The sequence below is a fragment of the Gekko japonicus genome, unplaced genomic scaffold (assembly GCF_001447785.1).
Source record: "Gekko japonicus isolate JY-2015 unplaced genomic scaffold, Gekko_japonicus_V1.1 scaffold198, whole genome shotgun sequence".
Classification (NCBI taxonomy): Eukaryota; Metazoa; Chordata; class Lepidosauria; order Squamata; family Gekkonidae; genus Gekko; species Gekko japonicus.
The window spans coordinates 354467-378595 of record NW_015161409.1 but is presented as its reverse complement, the minus strand read 5'-3'; the positions used below and the strand labels follow the sequence as shown (position 1 = coordinate 378595).

The window sequence follows — 24129 nt, the reverse complement described above, 5'->3', positions numbered from 1 at the left end:
TAGGGCAGCCAACCTCCAGGTGGAGCCTGAAGATCACCAGGTATCACAACTAAACTCCAGACAACAGATCTCTCTCCCCCCCAGAGAAAATAACTGCTTTGGAAGGTGGGCTGTATGGCATTCTGTTCAGCTGAGGCCTCTCCGCTCCCCAAGCTCTGGCTCCCATAGACTCTACCAGAAAATCTCCAGGAATCTCCCTACCTGGAGCTGGCAACTCTAGTCAGGACTGGCACCAATGAGTTCCTCACAAAGGCCTGCAAAGGGTTTCCTTCCTTTGTGTGAACCAAGCTTGGTTGCCTACCATGGCGAAATGGGCTCCAGTTTACAACTCTGCTGTTTGTCTCCCACCCTCGTCCCGTGGGTGTATCTCACTCCTTACGTTCGCTGCCACCACTCACGGACTCGTTGCTGCCTTTTTAGAGGGACAGTGAGACCCCTCTGGCCGAATCTCCCTATTTGGAGATGGACTCCCCAATCTTTGGGGAATCCCTGGAAAGTTGGCAACCCAAGGGTCTTTCCTTGCTTCCCTGGACTACCCCCTTCCTTTGGTATTGTGCAGAGCAGGGGACACTATGTGGTCAGAGCACAACACAGATTATTAGCCCAAATTAAAGAATTTATTTAACTATTTACACAGTTACGGAGCACACACACACTGTAGGAGTAAGCACACACTATGAACCAACAGGACATAAATCAACAGGGGTTAAACACAATCCTCTTTACGTACACACAATACTCTCTACCTCTGGATGTTGTGGGCCTCTCTCTTTTGGTCAAGAGCACAGGGAAACTTCCATTCATTCCTCAGCCCAGCCGACTGTGGAGTGGCTGAATTTCTGCCACTCCCAGAGACAAAAACTGCCTTGGGACAGTCCCTGTTTTCCCACACTTTTTGGCCTTGGGGCACCTGGGAACTGTAGGCCAGCAGATGAGGAAGCCCCATTCAACCCAGTGAGTGATACCCCTGCAGGCCCCTCTCTGGAACTACAGCTCAATCAAACTTTATGGGGGAACATTTTAAATAAAGAACCACAGCCATCTTACAAACACCTACCAACAGCCACTGAGGGAAGAGTTAGTCCCACACAGGAAAAGTGTCTTTGTCAAGAGAGAAAGCCATTTGCCAGTAATTCTGACAGGGCACAGTGGCTGAAGGGGGAGTGGGCGGGGAAGAGAAGCAGAACCAGCACTCGGCCAATGGCACTCTAGTACTCTTGAGTGGCAGCTGACAGGCCAATGGCTGAGGGAGAGCATAGAATCTTGCCACCCCAAAACAGGATTATAATATAGGATAGATGTAGATATAGATATAAAATTTAAATATTATCAAAATTTATGTATTTATTGATAAATGATTAAAGACATTTAAGCCCAACATTAGCCTCATTACGAATTAAAATATATGAAACACAAGTGGAAACCAGTACAGTTATATTCAAATCAAATGGCCATATTTCCATAAGTATTTGTGTAAGAATAAGCATGCAGATATATATGGAGAACACTCTGGGCTTAGTAGCTCCTGATGTTATACAGAAAGAGTTTCCTGTGATGTAATTTTATTTATTTATATATATTTATTTAAGACTTTCTATCTCAGCTTTCCCCTCACTGCGGACTCAAAGTGGCTTGCAAAGAAACACAAAAATATAGTATAAACAAAAAAGCGCAACAGCAATTACACAATGCAACCAACTCCTGGGCTAGTTATGGGTCCCCTAGGTCATCTTACTCTGGGCCATAGACTTGAACCATGGATTAAGAGCCAAGAGCTCTTTGGCTCTTGCCCCCAAAACTCGCACCTCTCGTTGTGCCCAGGCTTGAATACTTGTTTCCCCCCCGATATTTCTAAGGGGTTTTAGGTCACAGGTTCCCTAAACACAGCCAGTTACCTCCCCCTTTCTGCCTCTTCTGTGATCGTCTTTCCTGCCTGGGTAGACATGGCCGTTACAGAGATGGTGTTGATTGTAATAATACGAAATCAATGATGTAGTTGCAAAACAGACATAGTTATGAAGTTTGAAATTTAAGATTGAATATAAGTGTACTCCAACAGAAGTAAGTATAATGAAGAGGTTGTTGGAGAGAAATATCTTCTGTTCCATATATTCTGTTATACTTGATATGCATAATTATGTTGTATAACCCCCCCTTTTTTCTTTCTGCATCCTTTACTCTTATTCTGTTTTTATAATACACATATATTTTTTAAAAAGAGATGGAGGACCACAAAACCAACTTGAAATTTATTCTATTCTTGCAAAATGCATGTTATGTTGGGGAATGAAGGTATGTGTAGAAGAAGAAGAAGAGATTGGATTTATACCCCGCCCTTCACTACCCAAAGGAGTCTCAGAGCGGCTTACAAACTTCTTTCCCTTCCCCTCCCCACAACAGACACCCTGTGAGGTAGGTGGGGCTGAGAGGGCTCTTGACAGAAACGGCTCTTTTTCAAGAACTACGGCTTTCCCAAGGTCATCCAGCCAGGCGCAAGTGGAGGAGTGGGGAATCAAACCCGGTTCTCCCAGATTAGAGTCCGCGCACTTAACCACTACACCAAACTGTATGTGGGTGGGGTGTGTGTGTTGTATTTGAAAGGGTTCTTACGAGCACATGGCATCCTCCCCCATCCCTCCAGTGTCACTTTGTGACAATGAGCCACCCATTCGCAATGCTAGCAGGCAAGTTTCTCCGTCACTAGGAGCAGCACTTTCCTGTTCTCTGTCATAATCTAGGACAAGTTACACCCCCCACCCACCCCAAATGGCATCCATTCACTTAGGCAAGAAAGTAAAGGGATACACTTGAGGACATCACTGTTGGGAAGGTGGTAAATTCTCTTCCCTACTGATGATGTCACCACAAGCCATCAGGAAATGAACCTGCTGCTATCCACATAGCCTCATTCTTAGTTCTATTTCTTGGTCACACTCCAGTGTGACAGTATGATGGCAGAGCAAACAGAGTATTGGTGACTGGCTTTATATCAACTCTGTCATGTATATTTTTGGCTTTTCCTCCTCAGGGAATAGGGGATACAAGCTTGGCTTTCCAGTGTTTCAAGCTGGCCTTGACAAACAACAATGACCATGCAGAAGCTTACAACAACTTGGCTGTGCTGGAAATGCAAAAAGGCCGCATAGAGCAGGTTGGTGTTAAATTTCGAAGGGAAGCAGGAGCAGTTGTAGCTTATGTATTAGTTTCAGGGGACTTTTTGGTTAAAGGAGGTTAGCTGGGAGTTCTGGAAGAGAATGTGACACACTGATTTTAGGCACCATTGAGATTTCCTGCCCTGACTCAACTGGCTTTCGAGCAAGGGAACCTTTACCTTTACTTTACCAGATCTGGAATGCTCAAACTGCCACCTGATCTCACACCCAGAGCCTGACTAGCATTGTTATAGCAAAAATTGTTTAAGGATTTCAAGGAGTCATGGATGAAAAAACTAAATTTATAGATGAAGATGGTCTACATAAAAGAAAGCAATTACATTAGAAATTTCTGGTTGGTAGAAATGAAAAGTAGAAATGGCATGGGATCTGTTGCACACAAAAGTGAAGAGACTTCTGTGTTGGAATGAGATGCTGTCATTTATATTGTTTAGCTTACAAAGAGTTGGGGATTCTTGTTGGAATATAAATACTTGGCCTGGAATAGGCATTTCAGTTTTTGTACTGGACTTCTAAGTGTTCCTAGTGATCAGCTTTTAGGCTTGATTCAGGCATAACCTGAACCCATGGTTTATTTTAACTATTGTTAATTTGTGAAACCAAGATCCAGTTCACAAACAGTTATTCAAACGTTAGTTTGTCTTGGCAAGAGCTGGTTTCATTGCCTTCTCTCTGTGGTTTGAGAAGAGGCCAGAATTAAGCTAGGGTGTCTGCATTCAGACATCACAAGAAACCATATTTAAGACTGATTATGGCTAATAAACCCACTTCAGATCCTGGCTTGATAAACCCTAACTAACAATAGGCAATGGAGTGGCCTGAGCTCAGACAACCACACTAACCATAGTTAGTTTAAATGAACCATGGTTTCATGTGCTGTTTGAACTGAGCTTTTGAGAAGTAGAAACCCCAAGCAAAGGTCACATTTTTAAGGAGAGAGCACTGTGTAAGGCATAAAAAAAGAACTCTTAGGGGTAGCAATATTAAATATTTCGGTCATCCCTGGCCAAACCAAATAAAGAACTGAAAATCTCTGCCGTTGCTTTGATTGTACGCACATTTCTAAAAATGTCAGCTGTATTAGTGCTTCTGCCTCATAATTTGGTTTGCAGTGAGCAAGATTTAATGAGGATTTTGAAATGGATAGTGAAAGTGCTTTGGTGGATTTAGAGTGCCTGCTGATGAATTACAGTATAGCATAAGTCCTTATTTAAATCTCTGTTTCTAAGCAGCAAGTTACTTTCAGGGCTACCGTAATAAATATTCCAGCAATTACTATGGCAACATTCAAATGCACTCCTGCACCACTCTCTGTCGTGACAGATGATGATCAGCTTTCCTTACAGAGTCGTATTCAATTGGCATATACTTAGGCTTCATTTGGAGCTTAATGTATGTTATCTATAACAACACAGCGAGAGCAGACGTGACTTGTTGAAAAAATGGTTATTACTTCCATTCAAGCCTCCTTTTTCAATTATATATAATATTATGGTGACTTCAGGGGCTGCCTGCATGTTTTTGCCACATGAGGTTTAGTATGGAACCATGAGAAGGAAACCTTCCTTACTTAAAGCTCATTTATACCATTGATCCATCTAACTCAGTATTGTCAGATTTGGCTATACTTCTTCAAGGATTCTGGGAAAGAAAGGTCTTTCCCAACACAGCAGAAAATATCTTTATCAACACACATACTTTATCAGGTGATTCCAGGGACTGGCCCTGCAACTTTCCGTGACTCATTCAGTGTTTCCACAGAGGGCAGCACATCCTCTACTTTTCTTCTATCTTCTGGGGCCTTCTCAGAATAGGTCCCAGTCTTCTTGCATTGAGTATCAGTCTTTGGATGATCTTGTCAACTTTTATCTCTTTCAGCACCACCTATAGCTGATAGCACCCACCTCTACCCTTCTGCCCCCAAACTTTCTCCCTGCATCTCCAGTTGCCTGTTAGATATTTCCAGCTGGATCACAATCTTCGCATACCCAAGACTGAAATTCTGACTTCTTTTCTCTCCCAAGGCTTCTTCTCTTCAGCCTCTCTAAATTTCCACTGACAGCATCACCACCTACCTTGCAGTCCAAATCCTTGAATTTATATTTCTCTTCCCTCTTTCACTCCCTGCTGTTAGTCCATCCCTCGTTTGTGTTACTTTTCCCTTTCCAAAACTGAAAATGAACTTTTCCTCTCTGCTTGCTCACTAATAAATTCTGGTTTATGCTGTGATCATCTTGTTTTGGCTGCTGTGACCTTTCTCCCCTCTGCTGTGCCATGGTTGCACTTTGTACCCCTTCTCTTCTCAGCACTTTGACTCCAAAAGCATTCAGCCCTTTTGTTCTGATCCTGTGACCCGGTTCAATAAGTCCCTGTCAGTCTGTTCATGGATGTAGCTCTAACTCCTCAGCCTTACTTTCAGAGCCGTCTCTTGCCTTGCTCTCCCTTCCCTCCTATCCTAGTATACCCTTAAAGTACCTTCACTCCTTTGTCTCAACCTTCAGCTGTCCTAAAATCTCCCACTTCTTCAAATGACTGTGCCCCTTATGCCTCCCAGGACAGCAGAGTAATGCAACTTCTTTTGGCTGAAGGAAAGGCTGTGGATTAATGGTAGAGCATGCAGAGAGTCCTTGGTTCAGTCCCTGGCATTTCCATTGAAAGGATCTGATAACAGGTGATGTGAAAGATCTCAGCCTAGGTTCCTGGAGAGCTGCTGCCAGTCAGGGTACGCTGTACTGACCTTGATAGGCCAGTGGTCTGACTTACTGTAAAGCACCTTCATGTGTACATAGAATTAGAACAGGATTTAAAAGATGGAAGAGACTTAAAGATCATCCAGTCCAGCCCCCTGCAGCATGCAGGGGTGTCGCTAAGTATCCCTGGGAAATAAATGTCCAATCTCTGTTTAAAGATGTCCAAGGAGGGAGAACCTACAACATCCCTGAGCAATTGATTCCAATGCTGAACTGCCCTTATTGTTAAAATGTTTTTCCTAATATCCCACTGATATCTCCCTACCCATATTTTAAACCCATTATTATGAGTCCTATCCTCCACCGCCAACTGAAATGGCACCCTATCCTCCTCAGAATGACAGCTTTTCAAACACTTAAAAATCTTATCCCCCCCCCTTCTCCAGGCTAAACATTCCCAATTTCCACAGCCTTTCTTCAAAAGGCTTAGTTTCCAAACCCCTAAGTGAACATGTGTTCACTTCCTTCAGATGGTTTTTCAAAAGAATGTATTACTGGAATGAACACATTCCCCCCCCCTGTTCATCTCCACCCCGCTCACCTCTATTTGTTGTCTCCTGTACATCCAGTTTTAGATTATAAATGCCTTGGAGCAGGGACCTGTCTTCATGTACTCTGTAGTAGGACATGCACATTGATGGTGCTGTATAAACAATATACAATAACAATGTACCTTAGTACCAAGGAAATTAAGAAAAAATATGCTTATTTTTCTACAGAGCCCCTTATTTTCAATGGTGATTAAAAACAAAAACAAAAAAAATTCTTTTGGCTTCTCTAGAACAGAACTGCAGTGGTCTTTACCCTAATTCTTAGACTGTGCAAATGAGTGTTAAGTGAAATGGGTTTAAGGCTGCAAATATGTCCAGCTTGTCATTTGTCAGGCTCTTCTCTGACAATCCATTTGTTGTGAGCCTCCAGGGAAAACTGAGATAAGAATTCTGCTCTCCAAGCACTTCAAAGAACAGAACACTTGTCAATTCTAATCCCTTGCCATCCTGCAGGAACAGAGCTGGGAGGAGAAAAGGATGGTGGGGGGGGAGCACAATAGTACAGACATTTCCATTTGCACGTTTTCCAGCTCAGGATTTTGGAATGTTAGAAATGGCTCCTCAGTTTTGGAGTGTGTTTCATTGTATACGTGTCAATGCATATGTTGTGATAGACCTTTAATAGTCCCTAGTTTGGAAACTAGTCTTTGCATTTTGTTACAGATTTTGTCAAAAGCTCTGCATTTATTAAAATAGATTGTATATAGGGATAAGGTAGAACTATATGGGCTTTTTAAAGCAGGTTACAAGGCAGTGGGAGATCAGTTACTGAAATGGCATTGGGCTAAAGCCACACTACAGGGAGAGATGTATGTAATCTTACCCCCCCACACACACATACAACCCCCCCTCCCGAAATAAAGTAGCCTCTAAAAATGCATGTATGCACATATACACACACCCGTGCTGTACAGCTCAGATACAGGGCTATCTGGGCATCTGCCTGTCAGCAGAAAGCGCAACAGAGCAATTGCACTACAGCACTGAACTACGGAAGTTCAAGGTAGGTGAGCGGTGACTGATCCAGCCCTGGAGCTCAGCAGGCCTGCGCAATATGATGTGTGTATGGGAAGGGGGAAGAGTTCCTCAGCTAGTGATCCCAGTAGTGATCTCTCAAGACCCCCAGCTTTTATATAGTATGCTTGATCTCATAGAGAACTTAGATAAAAGGCCTTTTGTTGTCCTCGTGGGAAAACAAAGACTGCTTGTATTCAGTACATAATACAGCCTGACTCAGAGTTCAGTCTTGCCCTGCTGGCTTTCAGAGAAGTCCTGTTTGCTTCGGTCACAGTGAATTGCAAAATCTGCCGCCAACCATGGGCCAGTTCAGGAATTCAAAGCTGCCTAATGCTGAACACATGTACAGCATTATGCCCACTGCCACTTGCTACAACCCATCTACAGGTCAATATCTGCAGGGAGCCCCTACTCTCATACGCTTTTATGTGCCGTTAGACTCCGCTACACAATTGGGAATGCTGGATGAGGCCAGCAGGTGTGACCCTGCTTTCCTCTATATATGTACAGCATCTGCACATTTTGAAGGCTTGAACAGTCTTTGTGACTCTTGTTGCTGTATAGACATAGAATACAGAGGAGCACTGACTCTTGCCTCATACAAATGCACAAGTCAAGTGTTGGTATGTTATTTGTTATTTAGGCACGACTGTTTCTGCAGACAGCATCATCGTTAGCACCTCATATGTACGAGCCACACTTCAACATTGCTGTGCTGTCTGATAAGGTAATGCTGTAGCTGACTTTTTTGTTGTCTGTTGAATCCAACAGAAATAAGCATATTTATTTAAAATGTTTATATCCTGCTTTTCTTTTTTGGCTCAAGGCCACTTAGCGAGCATCATGCCTTTTCTCTGCATTATTAAGGGAATTTCTGCATGGATTACTGTGGGTGTGCTAAAACATGGGAACTGCAGCTTTTGTTTGCAGTTGGTTCCAAAAAGTGGGTTCCAAAAAGTCATTTTCTTTGAACTGTACCTTCTGTTTTGTTACCTGTTTAAAAATTGGTCATGGAATATTCATGTCCTGGACACAGTCCAACCCAACATAGGCACCATTAAGTCCTACTGATTACAGTATACAAGCTAAGCGCTTGAAAAACTCTCTTGTTAAGGTCTTGTGGAAATAAATGGGACAAGTCATATCCCTGGGTCATGTCCACAAAACATGCAATCTGCTTTGCAGTTGCATAGTTTTTTCCAAAGCAAATCAAAGTCACACATAAAGAAACCTTGTCTGTAGCAATCCTGTAAGAGAATGATCTTAGCTCAGTTAAGCTTTTTTAAAATTGTATTGATTTCACTAAGGGAGAGACACATTCTTGACTTGTACATTAAAACAAATTAAAGACCAGACATAGCCCTGTATAATAGGATATATTTGTTAAAATGGAACATAATAATTAAACTGACTGGGGTTGGGGGAGAGTAGTCAAATGGGGGGCAGTCAAATAAAGGCACGTCTTTCAATCCCACACACCTTTCTTGTAGGTTGGAGATCTCCAAAGAAGTTACATAGCTGCCCAGAAGTCCGAAGCAGCATTTCCAGAACATGTGGACACGAAGCAACTCATCACTCAGTTAAAGCAGCACTTTGCCAGGCTTTGATGCCACTCTTGGGAAATGTCATAACTTGATTTTCTTCAAATCTGCTAATTTATACAGATTTACAAAGAAGAAAAGTTAGTACTTTAGAATATTTTATTTCATAGTGGAGCATCAACTGTGTTGGCCAGAGGCAGGCTGAAGCTTTTTTACTCCCTCCAGCTGGGGAAATGCTGTTTCCATAAGCTAAACTAGAGACTCTTCTGCTTAATATTTTTCCCAAGGAAGTGCTTTTTCTTTTATTCACTGCCTGATGATAGTGATGTGTTGCACAGTTTTGTCATTTAATGAGTTCAGAGGTGAATTGTCAAACAGTTCATGTTGCAGCATAGTGGGCGCTGTCACACACACACTGAACAATGCACCTTCAGTCTACTTTGCAACTTGATTTTACTGTGTGAAATGGCAAAATCCACTTGCAAATGATCACTAAAGTGCATTGAAAGTGGACTGAGAGTGCAATATTGAGCATGCATGAAAGCATCCATTGGCATGAAGCCCATAATTAGGAAGGACATTGATGGTGTAAGATGCTAAAGGTGTGTCCATTCAGTGGCTTTGGAGATGCATGTGCATACTTATCCGTCTGACCCTTAAAGTCTACACTGATGTGCACCTTTATCTTTCCACAAGGGGTGGTGCTCCAGAGGCCAACCTAGGCCATGCAGTGAGAATCCTGATTGACACCTACGAAACAACAACTGTTTTGTTTTACCTGCACTTAAAGCATAAGAGCCAAGCAGAGAGCATGAAAGCTGGATCTTTATTCCACAAGAGGAAGAAACCTAAGAATTATAGGATGTGCAAAGAAATGCTATTTAAACCTGGGTGTTTCCATCAGGGCAGTTGTCTTTGAGAAAGAAAGGGAGATGTAGCAGGGAGTGAGGGTGGCTATTAATACCTCTCTTCCTTGACTTGGCCAAGGTTAGGAACTCACAGAAGTTAGGAAGTAAACAGGCTGTGGCTTCCATTGCATAGGCTTAAGAAGTCTGAAGATAGAGACATTTTGGTACTATAGGCTAGATATTTTGGACAGCTGATACTGCTAAAAGTTTGCTGGATGCTATACTTTCCTCCATCGCCTACACAAGCAGTTTCTGGATTTTCTCCTAGAATGGCAGCCACTGAAGGCAGCCACTCCCCCCAACTCTTACGGTGACTATCCCATAAATTTGGCTTTGTCCGATGGAACTAGGCCACAGATCACGTCATTTTATGCTGTATCATTTTCCTACGTTTGCTTAGTGTTTCAGATGAGGAAATGGTGTCTTTGCATTAGAAAAACTTCCATAGAAGGATCTGGTAATGAAAAACCCAGGAAAATGGGTAGAAGAACCCTAAGATGTTTTGGATATAATACAGGTAGCTCTGTCTTCCTTCCAAAAATCAATAAACACTCCAATGAAAGCACCTGGAGACATTCCCAGAAAAAAAAATGTGGCTGTAGTTGACAAACTAATGATAGAGGTGAAGAATAGGCCTGTTAACAGAAATGGACAGACTACTGAAAGTGTACTTTGGTTTTAAAGTAGCAACAGAATGTGTGTAACTCTGAAGAAAATGTCCAGTTTTACAGCAAGTGTATGAAATTCCTGTTTAAATAGTATTGCCTCATATAGGTGATTGTCCCAGCAGGAGTAGCAGATGGCAACCTGGAGAGAATCTACCTTTTTTACCAGTGCCAACATACCAGGAGAGGTCAGCACCACTATGTTTCTCAGTGATTTCCCTTCTGGGGTCTAATTACTTACCCTTCCTTCCCCCCATCCCATCTACTGATGAAAGTGGGACTTTCATTTTGTCCCCAATCAGATGTGAAGGGAGAGTGAATGACAAAAAACAGGGCAGAAGGCACAGGCAATAGTTCTCACTGTGTTGGTACTGTTTGGTAGGTTCTCTGACTTGCAGATGGGTAGCCCCATACCCATCAGGTTCATACAGACAGAGAAGGACTTTTTCACATTGTTTCAGGTTTAGTATAAATTGCTTCATAATAATTTAATACTTTTCAGGGTTCTGTAACAATTTCATTCAAACCTAACTTGCTGTTATGTATACCTGAATTTTAAAGGCAATTTATAATAAATTTTAGTGAATTATCACTTTATGACTTTCTTGTCTCTTTTAAAACATGTCATGAAAATGGAAGAACTACTTAAAGTTTATTCTCACAGAAAATGTGGCCAACCCAGACTCATGCATGTTCTCAAAGTCCCAGTGAAGTTGGTAGAATTGGTTCAGTATTATGGCAATAGGAGCCCAGCCTCATTGGGCTGTGTGGTATATGTCAGCTCATGAGCAGCTTGGTAGCACGCATGCACCTACATTTTTGCAAACACATTTCAATTCAAAGCATTACTTTTGGTGAATTTTGAGGTGAATGTCTTGTGGGGGGAGGGTTGTACTTAATTTTAATAACTGGCTGACTAACTGGGGAGAGGAGTAAAGAGAAAGCTGTGGTATAACTGCTTGTCATGATCTGGGCTGTGCCACCAGAGGCCTACTAGGCCCAAGGAGCCTGGCTAGCAGTAGGGGAGGCTGGGCCTACAAACGCCAGAAGGCCTTGGGGAGTTTTGGTGCTGATTTTGACCAATAGGGAAGAAGAAGGCTGGGGAATATAAGAACTGGTGCAAGAGGAAAAAGATGTTCTTCTTCCCAGGAAACAGAGCAAGAAGAGAGGCTGCTGTGGGGAAGAAACCCTCATCCTGAGGGAAGGGTAAGTAGTCTAAGGCCATTTGAGATAGTGAACTATTTAGATGTGTTAGGGCATTTGATTTCTTTTCACCCACTTGTTGTTTGACCTCCTATAAAATAAACTATTTTCATTGTTCACTCTGCCTGTTCCTCATGTCTATTATTCGCCCAAAAGGGAGGTCTGAAGGTCTTGGGAGGGTGCTCTGGGCCTTCTCAAGGGATCCTAAATCCAGAGTGGTGGCAGCGTCAGGTGACACCCCACCTGAGCTGTGACACCGCTATAAATAAGCAATGCAAATAAAAGATGGTTGTTGCACTTGTAATGGACATTCTGAAATGTGTCAGTCAAGTGGGGTCTTCCTTCAGTCCATTATGAAAAACAAAGTTTCGGTGGATTAAGGTATCTGGGTCTTGAAGAAACTGCAGCACTGGTAAGCAATCTGGCATGCAGCATTCAAGACGTATTTGCTTAATAAGCCAATTCCTACTTCCTCTTTTTACCCTTTCCTTCCCTTAAGCAAGGGTATTCCAATATTTGCAGAGAGCTGCTTGCATGCTAATTAAGTCAAATGTGGTAATGAGAAAACAGCATTTACCACAACAAGAACAGCAGATCAACCAGCCAGGGTGATCAGTCATGGAAGGAAGTCTCAGCTTTCCTTTAATTTGCATGCGCGCCAATACGCCGAGAAGAAGGAGGAGGAGGAGATTGGATTTATACCCCACCCTTCACTCAGAGTCTCAGAGCGACTTACAAAGTCCTTTCCCTTCCCCTCCCCACAACAGACACCTTGTGAGGTATGTGGGGCTGAGAGAACTCTTTCCAGAACTGCTGCTGAGAGAACAGCTCTGACAGAATTATGGCTTGCCCAAGGTCATCCAGCAGCTGCAAGTAGAGGAGTGGGAATCAAACCTGGCTCTCCCAGATTAGAGTCCGCACACTTAACCGCTACACCAAACTGGCTCTCAGCTGGCCCCGGAGCACACACTGCCTTTAGTGAATTTAGCATGACACCATGCAGAAATGGTATCCATCTCTGTGAGAGAATCCCATTAGGAAGGTGTCACCTCTTTATTTTGTTGTAGCCTTCCTGGACTACACTATCCCCCCCCCATCAGTTTGTAGTACAGTGTCTAGTGTTACCATAGCGTTACTGAAGAGTAAATAAAATCCAGTTCTTTTAGCCTGGGAGGAAATGGCATTCCCTAAGAAGTTGCCATAAAGGGTGGTACTTACTGAATAAGCACAGCAGGTAATGGGCAGGTAGGGCTGAGAACTCGACAAACCAATTTCTGTTGGGCTGAGAAGTATCTTGGGTGACTCATCTCAAGGCTCTGAGATCTGCTTTTATACGTGTAGCAGAAAATGGGGGAGTTAGTAACGTGTGCTGTACGGACTGCGGGGAGGGGAAGCAACATTAGAATGCCCCCCATTAAAAAAAACTCACTGCAAGTCAAAAATTATCCCAATAGAAATCTTCTTCAAAAAGATTGATCAGAAACCTGCAGTCTGAAGAGATCCAGCCTATTCACTGTCTTAAGCAGCAGCTGGACAAACACTTGTCAGGGATGCTCTAGGCTGATCCTGCATTGAGCAGGGGGTTGGACTGGATGGCCTGTAGGGCCCCTAGTTGGGGGGGGGGCACTTTCAGTGCACTTTGCAGCTGGATTTTACTGTGTGAAATGTCAAAATCCACTTGCAAATGGTCACTGAAGTGGACTGACACTGCATTATTTAGCATGTGTGAAAGTGCCCAGTGTGTGTGCTGTCAAGTCACAGCCAACTTATGGCAACTCTGTAGGGTTTCCAAGGCAAGAGGTGTTCAGAGGCAGTTTGCCATTGCCTGCCTGTGGTCCCTGCCACACGGCAGGGAATAAGACGCTTGTACTGCAGCTAATGTGAGCCGCAGCAAAGTTGGGACGGCGCGGCGGGATCTCACAGATCCCCCGAGCCGCGTCGCGACGCTCCCCGGCACGATCAGATGCCGGGGAGAACGCGACGGTGGGAAGGGGAGCCTGGCAAACTGCGCATGCTCACACATGCGCAGTTCGGCCAGGAGCCGGAAATGTGCCGGCGCAAGGACGCGCCGGCGATCCCACGGCCAGCGTTGCTGCGGCCCTTCAGAAAGAACCACCTCGGGAGGTGGTTCTTTTTTGGCGCGGAGCAACGCTGGAAGGGACGGATCCGGGACGGATCCGGCATGCTCCCCAGATGTTGAGGTGGGATCACGCCGGTTTGCTCCGCCCCCGTTCCGTCCCGCTCCCGGCCCAAATGGGCTCGTATGAACAGGGCCTGTATGTAGCAACCCTGAATTTCCATGGTGGTCTCCCATCCAAGTGCTAACCAGGACCTACCCCTGTTTAGATTCCAAGATCCAATGAGATCAAGCTAGCCTCAGCTCCTATGATTGCAGTATCAGCATGCTAGCGGTCCATAGTGGGGATGAACATTGGCATACAGTGGAATTGTTTGTGTAGCAACCCACTTTAAACACAGCAAAAGAACTCAGTTGTGGTGCTTTGCTCTTATTTAAACTGGGTTGCTGTCTGGTCAAAGCAGCAAAACATGCTTAGCTAGCATGCCTGCACAACAGTTGAGTGTGGCAAGCTGACTAAACGCACAATGCTGTTTTTCGGGGGGGGGTCCAGTTTAAAGGAGATGCTGTGCAAATACAAAGCAGGTTAAGTCCCTCTTGCTTTACAGCATCACATCTGAACTGTATATTAAAAGCTAGCAGCATTTTGAACTATACTACATCAGAGTATAGGCAAGGAATTGTTTTTTTTAATGTTCCCCACGTGAAAAATATCCTTAAAAACCCCTAGTGTGTTAGGAAGAGTTTCTAAACCAGCCTAGTCCCTGTTGTGCTGCTTTTCTGCTTACAGAGAGGTTTTCTTAATTCAACCATGGGAATATTCCATAACTTCAACCATTATCTATAGTCTTAAGAGATACTGTCAGTTCTGCAAACTCAGATATTTCCCACCTCGTGCTGCTCCAAATTTTTAAAAGCATTTTTAGCCTGCTTTTCTCCCTGAAGGGACACAAATCAGCTTACAATAAAGCTCCCAAGTTACAAAATAATTTATACTAGAACAACAACTGTAGGCTGGTCCAGGTCCACCAAGCTGACTGCCGTAGGTCCCAGGTGTCGAACCAAGGGCCAGCAGCTCATGCTTCTGAGAGAGCCCAGCAAATACCTGCAGGGAAGGAATTCAGCTGGTGCTAGCCTGCTACCGGCTGGTCAACAGGATCATCCTCACAAACGCCCAATTCTAGGAATGCCTGTGGCCCTGCCCAGGTTAAATACCTGCAGGAAGAGGAGGGGGGAAAGCCTAAATGGACCTCACCTTCTGCAAGCTTCTTGCCACAACCCATATGAACATATCCTCCCACTGTCATGAATGTCTGTGGTGGCCCTACCCAGGCTCAATATAAGAGGAGGGGAAAAGGTTAGTTTAAATCCATGGTCCTCAATGTGGTACCTGTGGATGCCCTGGTGTCCACTGAGACCTTTGAGAGCCAGCTGTGGTGTAGTGGTTAAGAGTGGTGGATTCTAATTTGGAGAACTGGGTTTGATTCCACACTCGTCCACGTCAAGCCACTCGGCCAGTCACAGTTCTCTCAACTCCACCTACCTCACATAAGAACATAAGAGAACATAAGAGACGCCAATGTTGGATCAGGCCAAAGGCCTATCCAGTCCAACACTCTGTGTCACACAGTGGCCAGAAATACCAGTGCCATCAGGAAGTCCAGCAGTGGGGCCAGGACATTTGAAGCCCTCCCACTGTTGACCCCCCCCAAGCACCAAGAAGACAGAGCATCACTTGCCCCAGAGCCCCTATCTATACCTTGTGGCTAATAGCCACTGATGGACCTCTGCTCCATATGCTTATCTAATTCCCTTTTGAAGCCGTCCATGCTTGTAGCACCCACCACTTCCTGTGGCAGTGAATTCCATGTGTTAATCACTCTTTGGGTGAAGAAGTACTTCCTTTTATCCGTTCTAACAAGACCGCTCTGCAGTTTCATGGAGTGCCCACGTGTTCTTGTATTGTGAGAAAGGGAGAAAAGTACCTCTTTCTTTACCTGCTCTTTCCCATGCATAATCTTATAAACCTCGATCATGTCACCCCTCAGTCGTCTTTTCTCCAAGCTAAAGAGCCCTAAGCGCTTTAACCTTTCCTCATAGGGAAAGTGTTCCAACCCTTTTATCATTCGACTTGCCCTTTTCTGCACTTTTTCCAAAGCTATAATATCCTTTTTAAGGTGTGGTGCCCAGAACTGCACACAGTATTCCAAATGAGGTCTCACCATTGATTTATATAGGGGCATTATGATATTGGCTGATCTGTTTTCAATACCCTTCCTAATAATCCCCAGCATAGCATTGGCCTTCTTTATTGCAGTCACACACTGTCTCGACATTTTCAGTGAGTTATCCACTACAACTCCAAGATCTCTCTCTTGCTCAGTCTCTGCCAGTTCAGACCCACTTGGTGTCTGTTGTGGGGAGAGGAAGGGAAGGCAATTGTAAGCCACTCTGAGACTCCTTCAGGTAGTGAAGAGTGGGGTATAAAACCAATGCTTTTTCTTTTTTGTTGGTGCCCGCCAGTGTATTTAAGAAGAGGTCGCCACCAGGTAGGGCTTTTGCCCAGCAAGGCTTCTGATTGCCTGTTGGAGATTTGATTGGCTGTGAAGATTTTTTACAATGTTGCTTTGGCAGTAGCTGCCAACACAACACAAGATTCTACACTGTTACTGAAGTTAAGCTGTGGCAATCGTTTTGTGGCTGGCTCTGCCTTTTGCAGCAACCATTTTGTTGTTGTGCCCGCCCACCATGTCATGTAAGAATTCATAATGTGCCTGCAGGCTCCAAAAGGCCTAGATGGATCTTCGCTTCTCCCTCTGCCATGTCAGAGTTATACAGAATGAAAATGTCTAGGTCTTCTGACAGTGGCACCTAAATAAAACATGCTCTTTCTGTTAAATGGAGTCATTTCCTTGACTGACTTATCAGCAGTACATGGGCCAACTGCTCTTCTTCATCTTTGGAGCACTGCTGGAGGAGAAAGCTGGCAAAAGTCCTGTCTCACCCCAGCCATCAGATGGCAGCTAAGGGACCAATATCTTCAGGAACTTCTCTTTCAGGGAATTGAATAAGCTGAGGATAAAAGTTCTGGACACAAAACCGTTTTTGGAAACTAGTCCTCATAGTTAGGAAAATAGGACAGTTGCACATGAGTAGCATGTATGAAAACAGGCCTTTCATGATGTATGTATGGGGATGTGTCAAATTGCCTCAATGAAGCTGCAGCCTCCCTTTTTGCTGTGACTTGATATGGTTGCCAACCTCCAGGTGGGGTCTGAAGATCTCCCGGGATTGCAACTGACAATTATGACCAATTACAATGGACAGCAGCTCCCCTTGAGAAAATGCCCCACTGAGATCCTTCCACTCCGTAAGCCCTGCCTTCTACAAGCTCCACACAGTCTCCTTGAATTTCCCAACCAGGAGCTGGCAACCCTAAATTGCTAAGAAACCCGGCTGACTCCAGCAGTTCCATGGGATATGAACTGATATTGGCAAAAGCAGCAGTCCAGTTAATGCAGTAAGCAAAGCTAGTAGGTGGTCAGAATAACAGAAGAAGAGCAAGCCCACTTATACCACAGCTTGACATTTTTATTAAACTGCGGGAGTCCTGCGTGCTGCTGATTCTCCGCAGGCCATTCATTTGTTCTTCAGGTTGGCATTGCCTCATTGGGCACTGAACTGTACTTTACTCCTGGCCTTGCTCATTAGTGAGAAGTCAAATGTGCAGGGAAAAGCCATCTCTCCCTTTGTTCTGAAGCCCGTACCTTCCTGAGACAGAAGCAGGGAACGCAACAGCACAAATGTGTACCTGTTCTATTTTTCCACATCACACGTAAAAAGAGCAGAAATGCCACATATTTGTGCTTCAGTCTATTGTTTCTCTGTAATGTACCGCCTGGAGGTTTTTTCTTTCTTTTAAGAGCTTTATTGAAACAGCTAAAAGTTTTATGATAAGATCACAACAACAACATAACACCAAAAATTAAAGGTCAAAAAGTTTTAAAAGTACTGCCTGGAGATTTTGAAGAGCATTTGTGGTGCCCCCTCCTTATCCTTGGCTCCCTCCCTTGCTCTCCATCCTGGGCCTCGGGACAACAGTCCCATCTACAATCCCTCTTGCCCCAGAATAAAGACAAATCTCAGCCTCTTTTTTCAAAATATCCCTCTTTTTCTCCCTAGTACATTGCTGCTGATGAATGCAGCTGTTGCTACCAGTCCTGCAGAAGCTAGGTTTCCTTCTCACACTAGATCTCAAAGATCAGGTAGAGTCACACGGGAGAAAATGCTCCTTTCTCTCTTCCAATTGCCCACGACCAATAGCAGCACCTTGAATTATGTTCAAAAATTTGCTTGCTGCCAATAGTGAGACTTTAGTTTTGGAGAAATATGGTCAACTCTGCGTGGTCCAATGATTAATTTAGCTGCCATATTTTTATACCGCTTGTAGATTTTAAATAATTTCCCAAGGGAGACCCAGATAATCTATCCTTGATTTTACAGAAGCATGGATAATAATTTGTATTTCAAAGCAATGGGGAATGGAGGGAGGAAATTTGTACACCCGTCTGCTTTTGAGAAAGATCTGTACATGCTGAAAACTTAGAAACTCCCCTTTCTCAGATTTTGCATGCATAATTATTTCCAATTTTATGGTTTTACTAATGGAAAGACAGCTCTAAAAATGAAATCAAGGAAGGGATCCTTGCAAGACAACTCAGCCGCCCGGAGCCTACTCTGGTGAGGAGGGCGAGGTAGAAATCAAATAAATAAATATTGCCAAAAGTGATAAAACCAAAGGTAGACAACTGTTTAGGGGTAAGAAGCCGCTCCTGAGTTTGCAACACCAGGAATGTAGAAAATGAAATATTTCCTGGCGAGGAGATACAGCTGTCAGGAATATATTAGGCTGCTGTTATAGACTCAGGAGCAGAGTTAATAAATAAAAGGTGGCAATTATGTTTGCAATCTGGATTCTGTGTGCACACGACCTACCATTTAAAATACATACAAAGCACTGATGTCATGTTCTGAAAATGCATTCAGTATCTAAAACCACATCTGGCAATGAGTGACTGCATATGAAGGTTTCTGGCCAGGGTAGCTGAAGGACCATCTTTTCCCACAGAAGCCTGCCTGTCAGTTGAGATCATCATCAGAAGCCCTTCTCTGGGATACTGCGCCTTTGGAAATGAGTGCCCTTGCCTCTGAGAGTCTGCCAAATATAGGGCCTTTTCTATGGTTGTGCATGCCCTATAGAACTCCTCCAACCAATCTGGCCATTTAGAACCATTCCATAGTAACCTCAGGGCTAGACTATTATAATGCTCTCTATATGGGTCAGCCCTTAAAGAAAACTTGGAAACTCTGGTTGGTACAAAATGTATTTATTCTTTATTCATTCAAAACATTTTAATGCCACTTTCCCACAAAATCAGGGGCTGCAAGGTGGCCAACATAAAAACATTAAAATTTTAACCAATTAAAATACAGTTAAAATATAAAGTTCAATCAAAAACACATAAACAGCACTAGAAGGAGGCCCAAAAAGCATTCCTGGGGGTTTGCCGAAACCAAAAAATCTTCACCCACTGGCAAAAGACAGTGATGGAGGGAGACAGATGAATCTCCGTGAGGGTGAGGTTCCAAAGTTTTGGTACCACAACGGAGAAGATCCTTTCTCAGATCACCACCCATCTAGCCTCAGGTGGTGGGGGTGACCAAAGCAGAGCTCCAAGGATGACTGAAGTGAGCACGTAGGTTCATATGGGAGAAGGTGGTCCTTAAGGTATGGTGGTACCAGTTCGCACAGGGCTTTAAAGGTCAATACCAACACCTTGAGTTGAGTCTGGAAGCAAACTGGAAGCCAATGTAGGTAGAACAAACCTGGAGTGATAGGGTCCCTACAGTCTGCTCCAGTTGACACTCTGGCTGCAGCATTCTGTACCAACTGCAGCTTCCAGACAGTCTTCAAGGGCAGCCCCACGTAGAGCTCACTGCAGTAGTCTAACCTAGATGTTACCAGAGCATGTACTATAGTGGCAAGAACTTTTATCTCCAGGAAGGGATATAGCTGGCTCACCTGCCACTGCTGCGACCTGTTTATCCAACAGGAGATCAGGTCCAAGTGCACTCCCAAGCTACGAACCTGCATAGAAAACAGGGGATAACCCATTTCCTGTGTCAGACATTCCCCCCACCAGTAGCACCTTTGTTTTGTTGAGATTCAGCTTGTTAACCCTCATCTATTTCTAAACTGCCTGCAGGCAGAATACCACGTATCAGTTACTATCTGGAGCTAGGCAGAGCATGCATGTCACACCAATTCTGTGGTTACTCCAGTCAATTATTAGGTTCAATTCAAGGTGCTGGTTATCACCTACAAAGCCCTCCACAGCCTTGGACTGACATACCTGCAGGACTGCCTCTCCCACAAGGCTCCACCATGTCAGCTTTACTCATCTGAGCAAAGCTTCCCCCAAGATGGGTAAGATTGGCAACTGCCTACACACATGCATTCTCTGCGTGACTCCCACCTTGTGGAACTGTCTGCCTGGGGAGGTCAGGAAGGCCCTGAAGCTTGTATCATTCTGCAGAATGCATAAAACAGAAATGTTCAAGAGGGCATTTCTACAAAGGATCAGAATTGCAGTATAATGGAACAGTGCAGGTGGATATCTTTAAAAGGGAAATAAGGGTTTGCATGCTCAAATCCAACTGTTAATGTGAAGAACCGTCTACCAAGAAACTAGTGATATGGTTGCCAGGTTTCCACTTCAGGCAGGGGAATCTCCCACCCCAGTGGGCCCTTCCCACCACTACTCAGCTGGGCAGTGGGAGAAAAATGGAGACTCAATGGGGAGGGTGATTGTCATAATCCTGATCTAATTGTCTCACTTTCACCATGACTGGGAGTGATGTCATCATATCACCAGTGGTGTTCTAGCATTCAGTCAAAACTCTATGGTTAAACTGTAGACATTTGGCTGATTATAGCATGTCACTGGCAGTGCAGTGACATCACTTTCTGTTGTGCCAGAAGTGACATCATCATGTTGCCAGCAATGTCATCACGTCACCAGTGAGCCCCCCCCCCCAACAGGTCAGTCTCCTGCTGGTTGCCAGCCTTGTGCTAGCACTCTAGCTACCACACTAACTAGCACACCCTAGCTAGCGCATTTACCACTAATGCCACAGTATGTGCCCTAACTTGATTTGAAGTAGTATAGGAATAAATGTGACAGCCCAGAGAAAGATCTGAGGCCATAAAATATCTCCCTACTCCTAAAGCTAAGCATGTTTGACCTTGTAAGCTGCTTGAATGGGAGACGGCTTGGAAGCCATGTGTAAGCTTGGCTGAGCTCTTTAGATGATGAGAAGCATAGAAGGTTTTTTTTAAAAAAAAATTAGCTGAAATTTCAGATTAGTCATTTTTCTAATTTCTGATGTGACAGTCCTGTTTGGAACTTTCAGCTGAATAATCAAGACCAATGAAAATGTATCTTATTATCTGTAGTTGTGTGTGTCTGTGGGGTGTCATTGATACTGTATAAAATTACCTATGGAAATTGTTAAGAGGCAACCATTTTAGTGACTTGAGTGATGGATTTTTTTCTGCTTATAGTAGCTTACAAAAACCCAAACTGTGCAGCATATAGCTTCATTTCTTTCTAAATCAAGAGGAAGTGACATATTGAACACTGATAGCTTCAGACCTGTGCCACAAGCAGCTTTTATACCTGTTAAACTTTCAGTTTTATAATCCTATGTTTCTCACAGCAAAGTGTAAAACCCTGGAGAAATATCATTAACTATTTCTATCCAGACGGAATCCATGTGCTTAAAACAGTCTGAACCAGTTGTATTGTACAAATTCCAATATCATCCCTTCAATCTTTGTATTAAAAATAAGGACTCCAGCACCGTGGGGGGCATGTATGGGTGACATTTGCACTTCGTTGGATATTGACCTATTTTTGCCCTATAGCAATCATTTGCAACTGAACCAGCTTGTTCGCATGGGATAAGTCAATTGCCAGTGACTGCCATAGTTCATCGATTGCGCAATATCCAATGTGCAGATACAGCTAAGTATCATTCAGAGTTTCCTTTCCAGGTGGGACAAAAAAATAATGAAGTCCCAAGTGTCATGCCAATTTCTTTTATGTCATAAAAATTAAGAGTACAATCTGGCCAATGCATTGACTTTTATTTCCCACTGACTGGATTTTTTAAAAGTGATTTCCTGGTGTTCATAAACCAAATTACGACAATCACAATATTCTCAATCCTATATATGTTAAAACCTGGACAGATTTTTTTTTAAAAAAACACCATAATCTGGACAAACTCATAATATTAACATCTTACTTTAATAAGCCAAAATTAATATTTTTCTGGTTCACAAGCACATCCAAGTGTGGTTTTGCATTCATTAATGGGCTTGACCTTTGAATATTGCTTTTTCAGCATCCTGCTGCTTCATTACATTTCCTGTAGTGAACTTTCCGGCGGCAACATAATGAACTCTTATTGATACGTCTCATAGAGCAAGGGAAGGGAATTAGCAAAAGCAAATTTTGTGTAGCAGGTGATTTGCACATTGTTTTGTGCTCTCTCTCTCTGTGTATCCCAAAGCTAAGAATTTGCATTTGCAAAACAGTGAGAAATTTGAGAGCACATTGCATTGGCTTACAAATGTTTACATAACAGCACAGTCCAGGAAGACCAAATATTAGAGATAGCATAAGCAACTCATGCATGGCAACGCAATAATCCGTCAGGCATGTCAGCTTAATACATTCTGCCTACAAATGCTGGGCACACTCAGGCTTACATATAGGTCAGACTCATGTGGACGTTGTTCTAGGGCTGCTGGACTCTGATTTTAACTGATGATTTCAGAGAGGCTTGTAGTTTGTTAAGAATACCTTGCCATTGCCCCAGCTTCTATTTCAATGGATGTCAGTTCTTGCAAGTTGCCCGGAAGGGTTCAGACAGAGTGAGTCTGACATGAAGTGTAGTTTTATATACTTATCAGAAGGGCCAATAAGCAAAGCAAGAATTTCAGGTGCTTAAAAGACAAGACATTTTACTACTACACTTTTGTACTGTGATGTTGCCCTTGATGCATTTGGATGACCCTAGGCTAGGTGCATTCCATTTCCCAGAGTGAGATTACCTTCCAGGAACCGTAGCAATTCTACATTTAATAAGAGACTAACGATTGCCAAAGGCACAAAAACTGGACCCATTCAGTGTGGTAATTGGACTGACATCATTACACCAGAAAGTACCACTTGATTAAGAGCTTGCTGTTACAGTAATGAAAGCATCCTGATAGTTGTTGATGTAGAAAATTAACAAACTGGGACTTCCAACTGATCAGGTGGCTCAGGAGATCTATGGATGTCTGCTAACATCCACTCTGGAATCTAACACAGTTACAATTTTAAGTACAGATACTGAGGCGGAATGGATATTTTGCAAAACCTTTTCAGCAGCAGATGATACACAGGTTTTCAGAAGAATCAGATAAAGAAAAAAAATGGATGGGTTTTTATGTTGGCAGAGTAATTAACACAGCAATGGCGCACAACCTGATTGAAGAGTAGACAAAGGTTTATTTAGGAACTAATATACTTGATTCACTGGAGAAGACCCTGATGCTGGGAAAGATTGAAGGTCAAAGAAGACGGGGACGGCAAAGGATGAGATGGTTAGACAGTGTCATAGATGCAATGAACATAAAGTTGAGCAAACTTCAGAGGACGGCGGAAGACCGGAAGGCCTGGTGTGATCTGGTCCATGGGGTCGCGAAGAGTCAGACTCAACTGTGCGACTGAACAACAACAAATACTTGATAGGAGAGAGGACAGACAGAGATAGGTTCCTAACTACATCTCTAGCTGAGAAAGAGAGTAAGACTGAGCATGGAACTTCCATGAAGAAGGAGGAAATTGCCCTAAGAGTAGCAATCAGCAGCCAGACAAGGAGAGACAATTAACAGGAGAGAGAAGGTGTTGTCCTCACTATCCTATCTAATAATCTTCTTGCTGCCCCCTTCTGGGCTTCTTCTCTTCTTGTTTGCACATCAGATATTGTCTTTTCCAACATTTCAACTGTCTCCCTAAACCACTGAAGCAACATCTGCACTTGTACAGACATTGCGACTTAATGGGAGGGGGAATCTGGTGACTTTAAGGCTACCATTTGGGGTTTTATCTAGTGGGAAGCTGGAGGGC

At 43.6% G+C, this 24129-nt stretch overlaps 1 protein-coding gene across 1 annotated transcript in view; it reads left to right on the top strand.

Annotated features, from left to right (window-relative positions):
• The window catches only part of TTC8 (tetratricopeptide repeat domain 8), a 70058-nt gene extending 58956 nt beyond the window's left edge, over positions 1–11102 (top strand). Inside the window, exons 13-15 of the mRNA XM_015426598.1 lie at positions 3029–3151; positions 8135–8218; positions 8982–11102. Of these exons, the coding sequence (XP_015282084.1) occupies positions 3029–3151; positions 8135–8218; positions 8982–9098 (324 nt within the window). The 3' untranslated portion in view covers positions 9099–11102. The remainder of the gene's footprint in view (positions 1–3028; positions 3152–8134; positions 8219–8981) is intronic.
• Positions 11103–24129: the final 13027 nt, after the last annotated feature.